This window comes from Papio anubis, chromosome 4 (assembly GCF_008728515.1).
Source record: "Papio anubis isolate 15944 chromosome 4, Panubis1.0, whole genome shotgun sequence".
In the NCBI taxonomy this organism is placed as follows: Eukaryota; Metazoa; Chordata; class Mammalia; order Primates; family Cercopithecidae; genus Papio; species Papio anubis.
In genome coordinates this window covers 66,864,295-66,885,070 of record NC_044979.1, presented here as the reverse complement: position 1 = coordinate 66,885,070, position 20,776 = coordinate 66,864,295, and the positions used below count along the sequence as shown (strand labels likewise).

The following is a 20,776-nucleotide window of genomic DNA, read 5'->3' as shown; positions in this document are numbered from 1 at the left end:
TAACCACACTCACTGTGTACATGTAAATCTGAATGAAATGAGTGGTTGGGTTAATTTCAAGATCATGGCTATGATACTGGGGTAAATTGGGTTAAGGATACATCCAGTACCATTCTCTGTACTATTTGTTCCACTTACATGAGAATGTAATTATCTCAAAGTAGAAAGTTAAATTTTAAAAAGGAGGTAGCTAGAGAAATTCCTTAAAATGTGATATGTATTCAGGGAAAAGTGCAGTATATGAAGGAATACTAACCATAGCATAATAACCTTGTGCATACATATTTTTGCCTTGATTATTTTCAGGGTAAATTCCTACATAAATGATTACAGAATTAGAAAGTAAATGCATATGTAGGATTGTGTTAATTTTAAATTAGAGAGAACTCACAACGTATTTCTTGCAATTTGCTTGTTTACTTTTGAGTCTCAAGAATGTTTTACAGTTTTCCTCATACAGGAATAAATTTGACAAGAAATGTGCTGAGTCTCAATATTTCATGTTCTATGTTGCTACTTCAAGTTGTCTTTTCCCCTACCACTGGATTATCTCACTGGTTATGTGAAGGCTATTGATTTCTGTGTGATAATTTTATGTCCTGCTACTTTTCAGGACTACTATTATTGTTTAAATTAGTGTATTACTTCTCAAATGTTTTCCAGGCTCATGAAACCATCTGCAAAAATCCAATTCTCATGTTGTGAAATTTCTTCCCTACATGCGTTAGCTAATACCTGTAGTATAATATTAAAAAGTGGTGGAAACAATGGGTATCTTTACTTGGTCCTGATCTAAATGTTTCCCCATTAAGTAATATGCTAGCTTTAGGAAAAAGATAGACACACAGACACATATATTCATGGAAAGAAAGCATTCTTCAATTCTTGGTTCTTGAATGTCTTTATCACGTAAGTGTTGGATTCTGCCGAAGGTTTTTTTGGCATCTGTGGAAGTAGCCTGTTCTATCTCAGCTCTATTAATATGGTATATTACATTAATGGATTTCCATTTATTGAGTCACATTATGGAACATCATATTCCTGGAATAAATTCACTTTGTCGTGGGGTGTCATTTTTTATCAGTTGCTAAATTATCTTCACTCTCATATTATTTAGAACTTTTAAATTAATATCCATAAGTGATGTTGGTCTATAATTTTTCTTTTTCATACTGTATTTATCAGGTTATATCTGTTTCCTAAAAGAATTATAAAATTTTTCTTCATTTTTTATGCTTTGGAATAATAATTTATGAGACACTATGAATATTGGTCTTTGACAATTACGTAGAAGTCCCCTGAGAAACCAAGTGAGCCTGGTGCTTTTCTGTGGAGTAGTTCTTTAATAATTTTCTCTATTTCTTTTCTGGAAATTGGCCTGCCTAAGATTTCTACCTCTAGTGTGTCCAATTTTGGTAAAGTATATTTATGCAGGAAACTGTTTCATCTAAGTTTTCATATTTATTTGCAGAGAAGTTTGCAAAGTAGTCTCTTAAGAGTTTTAAATTACTACTTTTTCAATGATCATTTCCCCATTTCAGTTATTTTTATTTGTTCTCCATTTTGTGATTAAATTAGCTGTGTGTCTAATTTGTTAATTAAATACAGATTTATTTAGATCTATTTTTCTGTTCCTTTTGCATTTAGTGGCAATTTTATCTTTATTATTTCCTTGTGTTTTTGGTTACTCTGTTTTTCTTTTTTTCTTGCTTTTTGAACTGGGGAATTCATTTATCTTCTTACATTTTTATTGATAAACATAAATAAAAGTTATAAATTTCCTCAGCTCATTGCTTGAAGTAAATCCCATAATATCTGATGTACAGACTTTTCATTGTCCTTGCTTTTTTAGAAATTCTTTATTTCAGTTTCTTTTTTTGTTCTAAGATGGTGGATTAGAGGCTTTTAGCATGCCTCAGCCACTTGGAAATAGCAAGATAGTGCATAAAGAGCAACTCTGTGGGCTTTAATTCAGTATGGAAAACAGGAATCCACCAGAATCATGAAAGACACCCTAGGAGAGAATGCAGTCAAACAGCCCCTTGCTGATAAGAGTGAGTAAAGCCCCAGTAGGAGAGAGGGGCAGAGAGCCTCCCTCTGTGACTCACCTTTCCACTGAGCAACCCTGGCCAAGGGAGAACACTTTGTTTCACCCAAGCCCTGCACCTAACTCCTGGGCTCAAACAACCCTCCTAGGTAGCTGGGATTACAGGCATGCATCACTGCACCAAGCTTATGTTTTCTTTATGAGCTAACTTCTGAGCATTTTTGGGACTGTTCTATCTGTACTTAAGAAGAAGGTATATTATCTATTTTCAGGTTATAAAGTTCCATAGAGCATAAGATATACCCTAGTGATTATGTTGTTTAGGTGTATTATATTCTTTTTTGTCTATTTGTCTTATACTGAGAATAGTATAAGTCTCCAACTGTCACTGGATTTCTATCTATGTCTCCTTATATAAAGGGGGATGTCATTATTTGTTGTATAATCCTATTATATCTTAATTGTGTTTTTAGCATTTAAACATATCTTTCCTTATAATGCTTAATGCATTTTGGTTTAAAATCTACCCATCTGATATAAGGGTTGCCACCCTGCTTTCTTTGTGTTTTTTGGTTTTGTTTTTTTTTTGTTTTTGTTTTTGAGACAGAGTCTCACTCTAGCACCCAGGCTGGAGTACAGTGGCACAGCAGCTCACTGCAATCTCAGCCTCCCAGGTTCAAGCAATTCACCTGCCTCAGCCTCCCCAGTAGAAGGGATTACAGGGGCCCACCACCGCACCTGGCTAATTTTGTATTTTTAATAGAGACAGGGTTTCACCATGTTGGTCAGGCTGGTCTCGAACTCCTGACCTCAAGTGATCTGCCCACCTCAGTCTCCCAAAGTGTTGGGATTACAGGCATGAGCCACCATGCCTGGCCCCTTCTTTGCATTTTTATTTGCCTGTTACACATTTGTCTATTCCTTTATATTTAACCATTCAGAATAAATCATGATTTTGTTGTAATTTTATGTATATAGTTATATTTACTGTTTCTCTCCTTCGTATATGTTGTTTGCCATTTCATTAATTTCTTTTGATAGTCTTTCTGCTGTGACAAATTATTTTTCTTTGTTAAATTTGCTGTTTCTCTTTCTAGATGACAAAGTTGCTCTTTTTTAAAAAAAATTATGTATTTAGGAAGGTTTGTATTTTAGTTCTAGTTGTTACCTTTATACAAGTAGACAAATCTAATGCCAACCTCATTCTTTTCTCCCTTTCTAGTTTGTTTCATCATTTTGCCTGGAAGTCATCAGTATGTTTTCATTATTGTTACTACGTAATAATTTTAGTAGAATTTGTCTTGTAGGTGATTACTTCAGGTACATTTTCTTTAGTACTTGGTTAGATTTTTCAATTTGTATATTATGTCTTCATTTACTTCCAAACGTTTTTCTTGAATGATAGATTTTGGTATTAGTTCTGTTCCACTATTTTATCTTCTCCAGTAACTCTATAAACATGTAAATTTGATATTATTGTCTTCCAATTCAACCACTTCATAACTCATTTTACTTTTTTATCTCACTTTCATTCTCTTGGTGGTTTTCCCATTTTTCTTCAATGTTTTAGATTAAGTTTTATTTCAAATCCATTCTTCTTTAGATACCCTTGTATTAGTCCATTTTCATGCTGCTGATAAGGCATACCTGATACTTGGAAATTTACAAAAGAAAGAGGTTTAATGGAATCACACTTCCACGTGACTGGGGAAGCCTCACAATCATGGTGGAAGGTGAAAGGCACATTTCACATGGCAGCAGACAAGAGAAGAGAGCTTATGCAGGAAACTCCCCTTTTTAAAACCATCAGATTTGGTGAGACTCATTCACTATCATGAGAAAAGTACCGTAAAGTCCTGCCCCCATAATTCAATCACCTCCCACCAGGTTCCTCCCATAACATGTGGGAATTGTGAGAGTTACGATTCAAGATGAGATTTCAGTGGGGACAGCCAAACCATATCATTCTGCCTCTGGCCTTTCCCAAGTTTCATGTCTAACATTTCAAAACTAATCATGCCTTCCCAACAGTCCCCCAAAGTCTTAACTCATTTCAGCATTAACTCAAAAGTCCAGAGTCCAATGTCATCTGAGACAAGGCAAGTTCCTTCTACCCATGAGCCTGTAAAATCAAAAGCACGTGAGTTACTTCCTAGATACAATGAGGGTACAGGCAGTGGGTAAATACAGCTGTTCCAAATGGGAGAAATTGGCCAAAACAAAGGGGCTGCATACCCCAAGCAAGTCCGAAATCCAGCAGGGCAGACAAATCTTAAAGTTCCAAAATGATCTCCTTTGACTCCATCTCTCACATCCAGGTCATGCTGATGCAAGGGATGGGTTCCCATGGTCTTGGGCAGCACTACTCCTGTGGTTTTGCAGAGTACAGCCTCGCTTCTGGCTGTCTTCACAGGCTGGTGCTGAGTGTCTGTGGCTTTTCTGGGTGGATGATGCAAGATGTCAGTGGATCTACAATTCTGGGATCTGGAGGACAGTGGTCCTCTTCTCACATCTCCACTAGGTGGTACCCCAGTAGGGACTGTGTGTGGAGGTTCTGATCCCACATTTCCCTTCTGCACTGCCCTAGCAGAAGTTCTTCATGAGGGTCCCACCCCTGGCAGCAAACTTCTGCCTGGGCATCCAGGTATTTCTTTACACCTTCTGAAATCTAGGCAAAGGTTCCCAAACTCCAATTCTTGTCTTCTGTGCACTTGCAGGCTCAACACCACATGGAAGCTGCCAAGGCTTGGGGCTTGCACCCTCTGAAGCCACAGCCCAAGCTCTATGTTGGCCTCTTTCAGCCACAGCTGGAGCAACTGTGACACAGGGCATCAAGTCCCTAGTCTGCATACAGCACAAGGATCCTGGGCCCAGCCCATGAAACCATTTTTTACTCTGAGGCCTCCAGGCTTGTGGTGGGAAGAGCTTCCATGAAGACCTCTGACATGACCTGGAGATATTTCCCCCATTGTCTTGGGGGATTAGCATTCAGCTCCTTGTTATTTATACAAATCTCTACTGGCTTGAATTTCTCCTCAGAAAATGGGATTTTCTTTTCTACCACATTGTCAGGCTGCAAATTTTCTGAACTTTTATGCTCTCCTTCCCTTATAAACTGAATGCCTTTAACAGCACCCAATCACTCTTGAATGCTTTGTTGCTTAGAAATTTCTTCCACCAGATACCGTAAATCATCTCTTTCAAGTTCAAAATTCCAGAAGTCTCTATGGTAGGGGCAAAATGCTGCCAGTCTCTTTGCTAAAACATAACAACAGTCACCTTGCTTTAGTTCCCAACAAGTTCTTCATCTCCATCTGAGACCACTTCAGCCTGGATTTCATTGTCCATCTCATTATCAGCATTTTGGTCAAAGACATTCAACAAGTCTCTAAGAAGTTCCAAACTTTTCCACATTTTCCTGTCTTCTTCTGAGCTTTCCAAACTGTTCCAACCTCTGCCTGTTACCCAGTTCCAAAGTCCTTTCCACATTTTTGGGTATCTTTTCTGCAGTGCCCCACTCTACTGTTACGAATTTACTATATTAGTCCACTTTCATACTGTTAAGACATACCCAAGACTGGGCAATTTACGAAAAAAAGAGGTTTAATGGACTCACAGTTCCACGTGGCTGAGGATGCCTAACAATCATGGCAGAAGGTGAAAGGCACATCTCACATGGTGGCAGATAAGAGAGCTTGTGCAGGGAAACTCCCCTTTTTAAAACCATCAGATCTTGTGAGACTCATTCACTATCATGAGAACAACACGGGAAAGACTCGCCCCAATAATGAAATCATCTCCCACTGGGTTCCTCACATGACACATCATTTCTTCTTGGACATTGATGTTCTTAGGTTTTGATTTCCAATTTGAAATGTTTCTGTCTTATGACTAATTGCTTGTTGGAGAATATTTAATACAATTATATGACTTTATGAAATTTTATCAGATTTCATAATTTTATGAAATTTTGTCAAATTATCACATGTACCCCCCAAAATATGTATATCCATTATGTATCAATTTTAAAAGTTACTTTAATAGGATATGAAAATTATATGGTTTTATAACATTTTATTTTTCCTGCTTCAGTATTGCTTTCCTGGGCGGTGAAGTTCATCGGCTTAATTATTGTTCTCAATTTATGTGATTTTTAAAAATTAATTTTGCAAGGTAGAACCAACCCAAATGCCCATCAGTCAACAAGTGGATACAGAAACTGTGGTATATATATATAATGGAATACTACTCAGTCATAACAAGGAATGAATTAATGGCATTTGTAGCAACCTGGATGAGATTAGAGACTATTATTCTAACTGAAGTAACTCAGGAATGGAAAACCAAACATTGTATGTTCTCACTCATAAGTGGCAGCTGAGCTATGAAGATGCAAAAGCATAAGAATGACACAAAGGACTTTGGGGACTCAGAGGAAAGGAGTGGGAAAGGGGGTGTGGGATAAAAGACTACAATTGGGTGCAGTGTACACTGCTCAGGTGATGGGTGCACCAAAATCTCACAAATCACCACTAAAGAACTTATGTAATCAAATATCACCTGTTCCCCAATAACCTATGGAAATAAAAAATTTAAAAAAATAAAAATAAAAAAATACTCAATTTTAAAGAAAGAAAAAAATAGTTTTGCATAGACAGTGTGTTTGCTCCTCAGGATTTCTATGGAAAGGGCTATTTGATTTGGATGGTTTATGAAATTTTAAATTCAAGAGTACCTGTTGAGGTTCAATCAGGCTGATGGGAAAAATATTAGAGAGTTATAAAAATAGACACAAATCTTGGAAGGCCAGAGGTTTGCATAACTTCGGTAATAGATCTGGCTAAAGGTGGTATGATCCCTTTACCTTTAAGCAAATTAAAATAGTAATAAAGAAAGGCAGAGTAGTTTATCTAGCTAGCTTGTTTACTCATGTGATCTTAAGACTAACTTTTGATGTACCCTGGGTGCTTAAGTGCTTTTTACTCAGCAAGCCCACAATGTCAATTACCCTCTAATGGTGTTGACTCAAGCTTTTGTTAATTAATCTTACTGAATAAATACAACTCTGACTAGCTGATCAGGGCCCAGTCACAACTGTTCACGGGACTCAGCAGACAGCCTGTAAGCAGCTCGGACCTTCAGTTGGACTGGCAGAGCAGAATATCTGTGTGTCAGTGTACTTTATTCATCCGTTGCTGGGTCAGAGGTCTGCAAGGGACAGACTCCCCACAGCTCGTGCCCCCTCCAGAGAAGTGCTGCTGCAAGTAAATTCTTCAATAAGTGTGCCAAAGTATGTTGTTGTTGTTTGTTTTTATTGTATGGCTTTCCTAGCTTTAAATTTACCTTCTTAACACTGCTTCTCTGCATCCCACATGTACTTTACCAGAATGCTGTTTTCATATGTTCACACTTAAGGTTGACTTTATCTTTCTAGAGGTGATTTTTGATCAATCTTAGGCCTTCCACAAACATCCCAATTCCTTCTTTTGCAGAGTTTAATTTTTCCTCGACCCCTGTACTCACAGCTTGTTACAGGAGCATGAGAGCCTGCTTATATTTGGTATTTATTTTTCTACTTCCAGGCAATTTGAAGTTTGTTTATTTAGTGTCTGCTATTTATGCTGAAAGCTTGGGTTTTGTGTGGTTTTATTTGTCCTCTTTTATTATATTTTTATAGGATATGCTGATTCAAACCTGCATCACTGTCATTACCTCAGCTATCCAAAATTCCCCAAATTTTTAAAATCAGATTTGAGAATTCTAGGAATCTTACTAACTCATCATGAGAACATGTTTCCTTCCTGGTCACCAGTTTTTTGTAGTCTATTATGTTTACCATGCAGCCCCCTTTTTGTTGGGTGGCAGTTGGTAGATTTTTGGTTAATTTTTACTCGTTTTATTAAATAATTGGTCATGGAAACTGTAAGTAACTTTTAATCTGCTATTAAACATTGAGTTATTGAAGACAATACAGTTGTTTTTATAGTGTCAAAATGTTCATTATTACTCTTGTCCTGTTGATATCAAAATACCTATAATAAAAATTAGAGTAAAATCCTAAATAAATGTCTTTTAGATGAAGAATCATAAATAAATTCATTCATAGTATGAATTAGCTTTTAAAATATACACATTATAGATTATGGCAGTGAATCCAAGTTACTATTAGATTTATTAAAAAAAGTACTAAAATGTTAAAATAGATTAAGGCCCTTTGAGAACATTTCAACAACCAACTTAAAGAAAGCAGAAAATTCAGTTCAACACAATATTTACACTGCCTGAGCCTGCTGGTTAAATGAATTTCTACTTTATTCCTCACATCCTATGGCATTATATGGTTACTTAATCAATAAATGTTTAATAAGTTGCCCATCATGTGTCAGCCTCCAGTCATACACTGGTGAAAATGATGGATAAGATTTTTACCCTCATGAACCTTACAGTTCAGAGGGGGTTTACAGGTAAGAATCATAATAAAATGCATGGCAGTATGATACAGCATGCCTGGGATGGGCTGGGGATGAGATGGGGATGGGGGTGGCTATTTATGATATGGCAGTCAGTGAAAGCTTCTTTAGAAAGATGACATTTGAAGAGAATCTACCACGCAAAGGCCTTAAGAAAGAAGCTTTGGGGCAGTGGAAAAGGCAAGTGCAAAGACAGTCAGGTAGGAACCAGCCTGAAGAATTACCTAGGTCAGTTTGCCATGGTACACAGACCAAGGAAAAGAATGGTATGAAATGAGGCAGATGCTAGCAAGGACAAGATCAAGTAGGAGGCTAGGAAAAGCAGTTTGGATTTTATTCTAATTGCCATTGAAAGCCATTGGAGAGTTTTAAACAGACTTAACAATATTTTCTGATTTAAGTTTTTAAAGGTCACTGATTACTACGTGGAGAATGGACTGTGAGGGGGCAAGCAGCTTGCTCCAAGTGGCAGAGACTAAGGTTGTAGTAATGGAGAAGATAATGAGTAAATGTATATAGCATGTTTTATATGGGAGCTGACAGGACTTGTTTATAAATTGACTGTAATTGTAAGGAGAAAGAATAGAATCTAGGATAATGGCTATAGTGCCAATACATATTGCAAGACAGAAGGCAGGGTAAAAATTGGAGGCTTAAGCGAATGCAGGTTCCCCTTAGGTAGGGGATTCTCTTTCTTCCCCTATCTCTCATATATACCCGAAGTCGGAAACTGAGAGGAAAGAAAGAAAGATAAAAGACTGAGAACCAGATCATACCAGTGAACTCATCCAATCCAAAGTGCTGGAGTAACAGCTTTAACCTATGCTGAAGAAGAGAAAGAAAAGAGCTTTGAACCGAATAGATGACTGGTTTTAAAACCAATAGGTTGAGTCTTAGAAACTGATGTGGGACCATATAATTCAAACTAGCCTGAAAAGTTAGGGAATTGGACCAAATGATGTGGGAAGATGCAACCCAAAAGGAAGAGAGGCTGATATTGCACATCTGAAAGCAGTAATAGGAAAAAAAAATACTTTTATGTTTGTTCCTGAAGATTTTAAAAATACTCAATAAACCAAGTACCATGAGTGATTCAAGAATGAGGAAGTGGTCAGTTATGTCAAAAGCTGCTGAGAAGTTTAATGGAATAAGACAGAACTGACTTTAGCAGTTCTCTGCAATATGTTAATAGCTGATTACCTTGATGAGTCCTTTTATTAAAGTGACATAAAAGCCAGATTGGTGGGGTAAAAAAAGAGTACAGGAAGTGAGTAAATGAAGGTAACAATTAAAGACAAATGTTTTGAGAAGGTTAGCCACACACACACACACACACACCAGAAAGACACAAAGGCAGACCATTTTAAATCATAACAGCTGCTTAATTTCCAGCATGATTCACAGAGATGTCACTATCATTCTCTGGCAATCATCTGCAACCGAAATATGGATGGTGCAGGAAAAGAGTAATTTTCAAATAGTTCTTTGTTTTCTTACCTTCACTCATTACATTTAATGTGTCTTGTTTTCCATCTCCTTCTTGTGACTGACCTGGATCCAGTGAAGTCTGAGAAAGGCTAACTTCTGCTGATAACTGGTCAAGACTTTGATAACTTTTCCTGTAAAGCAAGGATGAAATACTACTTGAATTTCTTTTCACAAAAAAAGAATTTCTTGAGTGGTTCTTTAATGGTTTTCAATATGTTAAATTTCTGGTTAAAATTCTCCCCATCATTTCTCCTAAATTTTGCTTCGTATTTTTTGCTTCAGTATGATCTCCTCCATCATACTTTCCCTCTATCCTCTTTCAAAGCATATCTGTTTAATCCATTGGAAAACAGGAAAAAAAAGACAATTTGTCAGACATAATCTTCATACCAATTTTTGATTACATAGATGGTTAAGAAATGGGAACTTCTGGTTATTACCAATTTTCAAAGAACAGAAAATCTTCACATTACTCTTAATGAAGATATAAAATTGGCATAACAATAATGACCTAGTGTCTCTTAAGCACTTCAGAATTCTTCAGTGCCTTGACATTATTACAGATTATATAGCAACAAAAACAAATTATTATTACAAATTCCTGTAATTAAGAAGTTTAAAAAGTGCTGGGTAATAAAATACCTGTTTGTATTAATATACATCAAGATGATTAAATTCCTCTCATCTAGTTGCTATTTTGAGGCCCATTTTCTATTAAGCTAATAAAAAGTTAATTATATTACATGTTAAATTCAGTTATAAATGGAAAGTTAATGAAAGCTTATTATTAACCTTTCCTCATATTTGGTTCTTCAGGATTGGTTTATCAGGTTCTTCAAAAGATAAACACAGCTTTGGTTGTTACACTTTACATAACAGGACAGAATTATATTTCCATATATAAGTGGTCTAGAGAAAGAATATGTTTTTCAGCCTCAATGTCTATTATTTCCTAAGGTAGCCAAACACCACCTAATTTCCTAGAAATATATTTTACAATAATTTTTATAGGAATGTACATATAATTTAAATTATCTATTTCACAGTTATCTCTAATCATATACACAAAAGTAGACTTAGTTACAGGTTTCCAAAAATATGTATATTAAATGTGATTTGAATGTTTATATGTAGTCTCCATTTTATGTTAATTCACGACTCCATTCAAAATGGGGAGGAAGGGGGGAAATAATTTACTTTAGTAACTGAATAACAAACTAGATTCACCGTTTAAAAAAAAGCAAAGCCCAACAGGTTTTACCAAAACAAGTTATTTTTAATTGCTTTTGTACATATTCTCTATCAATTTTATTAAGATTTTATAGGATTTCATAACGAGTAGATATATACAACAGGTATATGAGGTGACAGAATAACTTTACCAGCTTACAAAACAGTGTTCTCACTTTATAATTTGATGACTTTTAAATGCTTATAGTATTAAAGTCCTTAGTTAAAACAATTTTTAACTACCAGGAAATTCTACTGTTGCAGAAAACTTATGATCACAACAGATAACATTTATATGAGCTATGCAATAAAAATGATATCTAATATTTATATAGCACTTACTATATGTTAGGCACTTGTCTACATATATATGAATTTATTTCATCCTCATAACTACCATAAGAAGCTAGAATTATTACTATCTGCACTTTATGGCAGAATAAACTGGGTCACAAAGAGATTAGATTTAAACCTGCTAGTCTGGCTCTAATTTTCTCTCTTAAATACTATGCTATCTACTACCTAGTATAGGAAGAAAAGATCTGGCTTCCTATTTTATTAGAAATCCTTCTCTGGCCGGCATGGTGGCTTGCACCTGTAATCCCACCACTGGAAGGCCGAGGTGGGAAGATCAATCACCTGAGGTCGGGAGTCCAAGCCCAGCCTGACTAACATGGAGAAACCCCATCTCTACTAAAAATACAAAATTAGCTGGGCGTGGTGGCACATGCCTGTAATCCCAGCTACTTGGGAGGCTGAGGCAGGACAATCGCTTGAACCCGATAGGTGGAGATTGTGGTGAGCCAAGATCGCGCCACTGCACTCCAGTTTGGGCAACAAGAGTGAAACTCTGTCAAGAAAGAGAAAGAAAGGAAAAAAAGAAATCCTTCTCAAGAATGGCCTTGTTTAATGAGACAGATCATGTAAATTATTTAATCATATTACAGAAAATTTCACTTGATTTGCATTAAATTTTTTTTTTTTTTTTTTTTTTGAGACGGAGTGTCGCTCTGTCGCCAAGGCTGCAGTGCGGTGGAGCGATGTCGGCTCACTGCAAGCTCTGCCTCCCGGGTTCACAGCATTCTCCTGCCTCAGCCTCCTGAGTAGCAGGGACTACAGGCGCCCGCCACCATGCCCGGCTTTTTTTTTTTTTTTGTATTTTTAGTAAAGACAGGGTTTCACTGTGTTAGCCAGGATGGTCTCAATCTCCCGACCTCGTGATCCTCCCGCCTTGGCCTCTCAAAGTGCTGGGATTACAGGTGTGAGCCACTGCGCCCGGCCAAAATCTTACTTCTTTAGCTAGACAGGAAAACAGGAACATAGGAATTTAAAAAGTAGTTATAAATACATTTACTTTCCAAATTATTTTTTTGTGCTCAATAGGTATCTTACTTTTTAAGTTGAATGACAGCTCAAGATGAGTTTCTGACACTGATTTTTCATCATAGAAAACCTCTTAATATTTCTAAATTAAAAAAAATTACATATAGAAATAGTTACAAACAGTATAAAATACCCTATAAGCTAAAAGACATAGAATTCATCCGAATATTGTAAGGACTGAAAAAGTCTGACAGTACACATTTACAATAATCTCCAAGACTACCACCCACTACTGGGAAGAAACTCTGTAAAAGCAGCTTCTGACAATAGTAACATGAAATGAGCTTTCTGCATGACCTACTGAGGTTCTTTTTAGAATATCACATTTCTGAATCCAAAGTGGTGTTAGAGCCTTTCTCCCCTTTAATTTGTCACAGTTAGTGAACAATTATTGAGTTTATAACTTTGCTTAAACAAATGCCAATGAATATGGAAATAGAATTTGGTACATGATGTTCTGAAGCAATAATAAAAATTACAACCCAAAATTAAGTACCTCATTCCTAAAATATTAAGAACTGTACCTTACAATATCTTCTTTGTATGAAAATGACTACAAATCCACTATCTGGGAGGAAACAAATTCAGTTGTTTCAGTAATGGCTAAGAATGGGTTTGATTTCCTCATTTTTACCTGATTTCCAATGTGACTGACAGCTCCATCTGACAAACATTTGTTGCCATGTGGTAACGGTAACCAATCTATGAGAGTTCTGTCTTTATAAGGCCATGACTAAGCCCTATCTTAGAATCTTAGACTCATTAACATCACACAGTAAGATTAAAAGTAACTCACCAGATACATTAATCCAATTAATAGCTATTACTCTTTCTCAGAAGATAATTTTTTAAATACAAGTAGCTTAATCAAAGTAAGAACCCAAGACAGTAAGAGTCATGCATTCTAAGTATACAAAATTTGTAGTTTAATCCTTACCTTTCCATTGTTAAATATAATTTTATTTATTTATTTATTTATTTGTTTGTTTGAGATGGAATCTCACTCTGTTGCCCAGGCTGGAGTGCAATGGCACGCTCTTGGCTCACTGAAACCTCTGCCTCCCAGGTTCAAGACATTCTCCTGCCTCAGCCTCCCAAGTAGCTGGGATGATAGGTGTCAGCCACCATGCCTGGCTAATTTTTGTATTTTTAGTGGAGATGCAGTTTCACCACGTAGGTCAGGCTCGTCTTGAACTCCTGACCTCAAGTGATCTGCCCGCTGCAGCCTCCCGAAGTGCTAGGACTACAAACGTCAGCCACTGTACCCAGCCATTGTTAAACATAATTTAAATTAAACTTGTAGGAATTATGTCATGGGCATTTGGGAAAACCTACTAAATTCAATATCTAACTATCTGTACATTTTTAAACCTTAAATATAAATATCTATACATAAGATTGGATATCAAGTAAAAGCAAATCAAAAGGAAATTCAGAAATAATCCCGAATTTACTTGTTAATCAATTTTCTACAATCTTTCATATCAATAATCAGAAGTAATAAATGGTTAATCTATGCATTTGCCCAGTATTATGTTAAGGTTAATAATAATTTATCCAGTAGTCATTGGGCAACAGAGAGTGTGATACATAGAAGGAGATGAGCATTATCCACATGTAGAAAATAAAAACAAATATATGTATGTTGTATATACAGAAGCACATGAATGTACATCGAGACAGAGATATACTTTTTGTTCTTTGTTTTCACAGAAAGATGTCTAAGGAACAAAATAATCATTTGCTATAGGAGAATATCTATATTCTCTTATTAAAATAAACAGAAGGATGCAAGGAAAGCCTAACAGGGAAGGGCATATATGAGTGATGTCAATGCCCAGTTTACAAGTTGTAAAAGATTTCTGCAGTTAGGGTCTCCTACTCCAAAAATATTTGAAAGACATAAATGGGAAAGATAACTGTGAATACATATGAAGTGAAAGTCATTAGAAAAAATTAAAAGCCGGTCAGGTGCAGTGGCTCACGCCTGTACTCCCAGCACTTTGGGAGGCCAAGGCGGGTAGATCATGAGGTCAAGAGATCAAGACCATCCTCACCAACATGGTGAAACCCCATCTCTACTAAAAATACAAAAAAAAAAAAAAAAAAATAGCTGGGTGTGGTGGTGGGCACCTGCAGTCCCAGCTACTCAGGAGGCTGAGGCAGGAGAATCACTTCAACCTGGGAGGCAAAGGTTGCAGTGAGCCGAGATCGTGCCACTGCACTCTAGTCTGGTAACACAGTGAGACTCTGTCAAAAAAAAAAAAAGTAAAATTAAAATTAAAATTAAAATTAAAATTAAAAACCTAAATAGTAGATCATGAAAGCATATCAGAGCTCATGATTCTCAATAATTTTGCAATGTGAATTATGGCCAAATTGGGAAATGATGATAATTTGAAAAGACTAAAAAAGCTTAAGTAGAAAATATATTTATGATGACAATGAATCTGATCTTTTGGGATAAGAATGGGTGAGTTAGGCAATAATCTAATAAGATTATAAAGATTATGTAACAGATAACCTAACAGGATTATTTAACAAACTCATGTGACCTAGACTTTACATATATATAAAGATATTAAAACAGAACTTACTGGAAACAAATAAGTAAGAAATTATTCTATGTGTGTGTTAAGGGAACATGTTTTATACACTTATTTATTGTTCAGTTTTTACAGTAAGCCTGTCGTGCTTTAAATATTTAATATCATATCATGTTACCTTGTTAAAGCATGACAGGCTTTTACAGTTAAAGTATTACAGACCTTTACATGATATCATATTAAATTGTTAAAGCATGTAAGGCTTACTATAAAACGTATATCATGTTTGAAATACAGGAAAAGATATGAAATCCAGCATAGCTTGCTGGGTCTAAGTAATCTTGCCAGGTCTAAGTAATCAATAAATAAACTGGAAATTATATTTTTAAAATTTTATAAACAGCATAGTAAAGAGAAATAAATTTAAGATCTTCAATTATGAGAGGGATCTTTCCATGAGTAGGTGACAATATGACCAAATTATTCAATGGCTTAAAAAGACTAACAAATTAATTAAATAAACAATACACTGTTGTTAAATAAACAGGAGGTCATTAGCCTAAGGCTGTCCCCCCTACTCTGAGTTCCTAGTAACAAACTGCAACGTAATTTAGTAAACAAACCAAAGCCTAATTCAGGAGATTTTTTGTAACAGCCTGGTTTCAGCTAATCACAAACAGCTGAGATTCAGCTCATCATAGGCAGCAAACTAATCCTACCATGCTAAATAAGGTATTTACTTAGCTGTAGCCAATCAGATGATTTATCTGCTTTTGTTTGGCTTATAAAAGCTTCCTACATCCACTGCTGGGCAGAGCTCTCTGAACCTTTTCTGGTTCTGAATGTTGCCTGATTCATGAATCCTTTGCTCAGATAAACTCTGTATAACTTAATTTGTCTGAAGTTTTTCTTTTAAAACTCTCTTCTTAAATTGTCTTTGGCTAGCTGGTTGAATGAAGTTACAGAGTTCCTAGAGAAATAGCTATAGACATCCCATATCTTTGCCAGGAAAAATCATCTACTGTCATTAAAACTGTAATGAATTATAGGGTCAGTTTCTTTCTCCAGATTGTCAAGAGGGTTAATGTTCCTTATTAAAAAGGTTTTAGCCACCTCCTTCATAATTAGTACATTCTCAATAAATGTCTGTTGAACTTAAGATATTGGTCAAATCAAAAGGAGCCAGTGATCAGGTAGTTCAAGAGCTAATAAAAGTTTGAAGAGAGAAAAAACTGGATCCTGATGAAAAGCTGTGATTGGTTTCAAACATGATTTTTATGGTGAACTCCTCTATTCTGAAAATCCAAAGCCTCCATCTTATATGCGACAGTTGAATTTATTCAGAACAACTGGGGATGAGTTGTTCACTTTAATTTTACATAAGGTTCAGAAAGTTTAGAAGTTAGGTGGGTATACACTCTCCAGACATGGAAGATACAGGATTACATTAGAGTAGAAACATAAGACTTCATAGAGTATAAATATTTACTGAGAAGCTAGCTATTAAATTCTAGCAATTTATTATCTCACTTGATCCTTATAATTCTGTTAGACAGGTATTATCCCCAGTATTACATCTGCAGAAAGAAAAGGGCAAGGAGAGAAAGTATTTCTCAGTGTTACACAGTAAGGAAGTAGCAGAGATTAGTAAGTAGCAGAGATTACTTACCAGTCCTGACTTTAAACTCTAGGTAAAGTGATCTCTGTACAATATCCTGGCTGCATGCTTTTTTGTTTGGGGATAGCAGTTTTGAGACAGGGCCGTACTAAAACAATACCAACATCTAGGGGAGGACAGGCCAGATTAAAGAATGATGCTAGGCTTAAGCTGGTGGAATAACTGAGTCAAGAAGTATAAAATCTAGACCCATGCTAAACAGATGAATAGGAAGTTTCCTTGCCTTCTTTTCTGAGACCACAATTACCTTATCTGCTGCTATAATACTTTGTAAAAACTAGCTATTGTTGCATATGCAGAAGCAAACTAAAAATAAATCTTCCACTTTAGACTTCTTACTGGCTCCTCAATAGATAACTCTGTAGACAGGGAAGTGTACACATCTTCTGGCTAAAATATGTTATCTCTCACTATCTAATGTGACAATGTGGATATTACAATAAAAAAGCATAGTCTTTTAACTTATCAGGATTTAATGTTATACTATTTTTGCAGTTAAAAAACAGGAGCATCTTATATGTCATATATAGATAAGGTAAGTAAGTGTATCAAGTATTGCTATAAATTTAATTTTTCAATCATAAACTAAAAATAGAAATAAAATAAATTCTTCTATTAATTAAACCCAGAGGAAGGTAAAATTATATACCAGGATGAGATATATTCTAGTTATTAATAACTTTCATAAGGGTATATAAGGGAACTGGATCCCAATTTATGAAATATCCAAAGTCAGTATCTTGAATCATACTAAGAATTATGGTTTAGTAGACATTGAAGAGAGTCTACTGATTTATTCTGCAAATAATGTGTTCATCTTTTCCTACTTATCTCTAATAATGAAACAAGAAAAAGCATTTAAGTCTCCAGTACTTGTTTTTAATATCAAATAGTCAAATTTACTTTGAACTCTGCCTTTGATAGACAAAACACATCACAGAGTAAAGCAGGCGGAAATTGTTTGTACTAAAATATTACTTGTAGAAATATCTGGCTACTAATAACCTAGTGAAAGGTACCCAAACAAACACACATAGATATGTGACTCTACCAGGGAAATTTACAAGCAAGGACTCTCAAAGAGTAGCGAAAGAAACTAAAAGAGATAGGAAAAAAGGAGGAAAGGGGAAAGACAAAATAGAGAAAACACAAGAAAAGAGAGAACGAGAGGGCAGGGAAAAAATCAAACAGAAGGAGATGAGAGAGAGGGATATTAGGAAAAAAACAGAAAATTAGCTTAAGATAGAAAAATAAAAATAGTGAAAAAATGATTAAGGTGGAAAAGTGGCTAAAAGCCAAAAGAAGGTAATACAACTTACAAGTTTCAAGATGATTACCTAAAGGAAAACAGCCTAAGACTGTAGCTCTCTCAACATTGGGTACTGGATACTGTAACTAAATGAAATCAAATAGTACTGAACATTGGAACAAAGAAATAAGAAAAAGATCTTGTGGACTATAGGTGAAGTGATTATATCTTCCACAGTTTCTAAAAATCAGATTGATTGAAAATGAACAGAATTCTTCAGACCCACCAGGAACAAGTAAATATCTTTCTATTCCTTCAAATTGTGTTTTATGACAAGTGGGAAAATTAGTCCTAAGGCAAATACCACACCAATGATGGAATTCAAAAATAGGTGGCTCATTAAACATAAGCTCATAGATTTAACTAAATGACTGGCTGAAGATTCAGCTAAAGGAAAAGTAGACAGCTGGTACAATACGGCATAAGAATTTCTCAGATAATCTAACCTTACCAAAGTAGTCCTAAATCTTATCTTTGCTCTAAGATAATAATAAGTTCAGAAAGAGTAACTGAGAAACCTAAGCGGATAGCCATATGTTTTGGTACAACTAACTATTAATTAGTTGGAAAAAAAAGTATTACACTTACTCATACCACTGTTTATTGTGTTTTCGGTAAAGCAACGTATCCAAGGCAACAGCATTGACATCCAGAGCTCCTGGGGAAGGCCACTGGTTGGTGAGATGGGCAGTTAACTCTTGTCTCGATCTTAAATCATTATTCTTTAGCACAGTCCTGTGAATATTAAGATGGTGAGTGCTTTTGTCTTCACTGTTCTACAATGGCAGAGGAACCTAATGGTATCAATTTAGGCCCCCAAAATTTATCTTATAAAATTGGTTTGTTAATAGATTGTGAACAGAACTACAGCAAGGATGGTTGGGACAATGACTGTTCTTTCTCCTGCAATATGTGTTCTTCATTTTTTTTTCTGCTGGTTACAACAAATCACTACTTGTGAAATTCAGACTTACTATGTTTTCACATTATTACTAAAGTACTAAAAGACTCAAGTAGCATTTTATATCTTAATTAAAAGGAAGTGATATCTTAAAGATACAGGTTATTAAGCCAATTAAAATATTTAAAAAGTAAAGATTCTATGTGTATGATTTCCTAGCTTCAAAACTCAGACACAATCTATGAAAGTATTTTAACTCAAGTAAAGGAAAAGCGATTAAAATGAGAAAAAAAAAACTAACTGCAAAAAAATATAAAAAAGATTCTCATAACTATTTTTCCTTTTTTTTTTTTTAACACACTGTTGCTGGCTTGAATCCCATAACTGTCTTTGAAATAAATGACTGATAAATCTTCATGAAAATGATTAAATCAATGACAACTACACTGAGCAGTATAATCCACTGTAAATGTTTTAACTACAGAATGAAGCCATTATAACAATCCATGGTTTTAATTTTTATAGAACTGTTACTTGCTAATATCAACTTAGAAAAGAATTTGCTTTTTGCCAAAATTTCAGACTTCAAAAACCAACTGATCATTGTCACAGGATTAATTCAACATTTAAGTTGATGGTTAAAAAGAACTTTAAAAGCAAAGGTCTCATTCTACCTCTAAAAGGCCTTAAAATACCATTTAGGTAACCTGCGTCCTCCAACAGGAGTCCATGGCTTTAGTGTGTCAATGTTCTGAGCCATCAATTCAGAAGCAGGGAAGTAATATGTGCCTGCCACTAACTTCCACAGATAAAAGTCCTGTTGTGGGTAACAGAGAGGTAAGTCAGTGAGGTAAGGGCAGCATAATACTGCACTAAAGAAAATCAGCCTGCATGCCACCCCTGGCTGTTTACAATGATACTAATGGAATAACTATATTTCATATGTCTCTAACAGGCTACAGATGGATATTTCTGATTTTATGGGGTATCTGTGTGCATTGAAAAATACTTGTTCCACTATGTCTACAAGGAAACATTATCTGATGTAAACATTAGATTCTGTCTCAGGATGGAATACTAAAATAGGCCAAAGTTAGTGAGAATGTGTCCTATTAAGATATTATTTTAGCCTAGTTGCCACAATTTCATTTCACTGGAAAAGAAATGAAATTTTTAAAAGGACTTTTAAAGTACTTTAACATTAAAAACAAAAAATAAAACAGTAAAGCTTTACAAAGAGAGCAAATGGGAAAATTTTAAGACTGACAGGAAAATAATGCAAAACAAAAATAGGAATTATTGGCCAGATAATCTGTTATGATAAACCACCATTATTTTGGATTCTGTTAGGTTTTTCTCTATCATATATTCAATTTCTTGAGAGAATCTAGTGAACATCACTGGAAAACTCAACTTCAATGTCAAAATTGGCTCACAGGGAATATTCAGGCAGAATGTAAGAAAAGCAAATGTGCATCTGTGAGGAAATGGCACTGGTAGAACACAATAATAGTAACTGAACAACCTCCAATTTAGAATATATTCTTTCTGGAAAATGAAAAGTTGTATACCTCATTAAATGGAAAAGAGAACTGAAGTTCCACAACTGTTTTTATATAACTGTTGTCCATGGAGATTTTTGCCTAATGACAAATTAAGGTACTGTCTTTAGACCTTTGTCCTTATAAATCCTAATGATGTTTTCTATGAGCAGCTGCCTGGTC

The 20,776-nt window shown here is 35.3% G+C and overlaps 1 protein-coding gene across 7 annotated transcripts in view; it reads right to left on the bottom strand.

The window, feature by feature from the left end:
- Window positions 1-20,776, bottom strand: part of RUNDC3B (RUN domain containing 3B) — a 179,554-nt gene that overhangs the window by 6,617 nt on the left and 152,161 nt on the right. For 3 of the 7 annotated variants that reach the window (XM_009203506.3, XM_009203508.3, XM_017956987.3), the window contains 2 exons: window positions 18,740-18,886; window positions 10,015-10,136 (listed from right to left, as the gene is read on the bottom strand). In XM_009203506.3, coding sequence (XP_009201770.1) covers window positions 10,015-10,136; window positions 18,740-18,886 — 269 coding nt within the window. The remainder of the gene's footprint in view (window positions 1-10,014; window positions 10,137-18,739; window positions 18,887-20,776) is intronic. The other 4 variants (XM_009203507.3, XM_009203509.3, XM_009203510.3 and 1 more) reach the window with 2 other exon arrangements.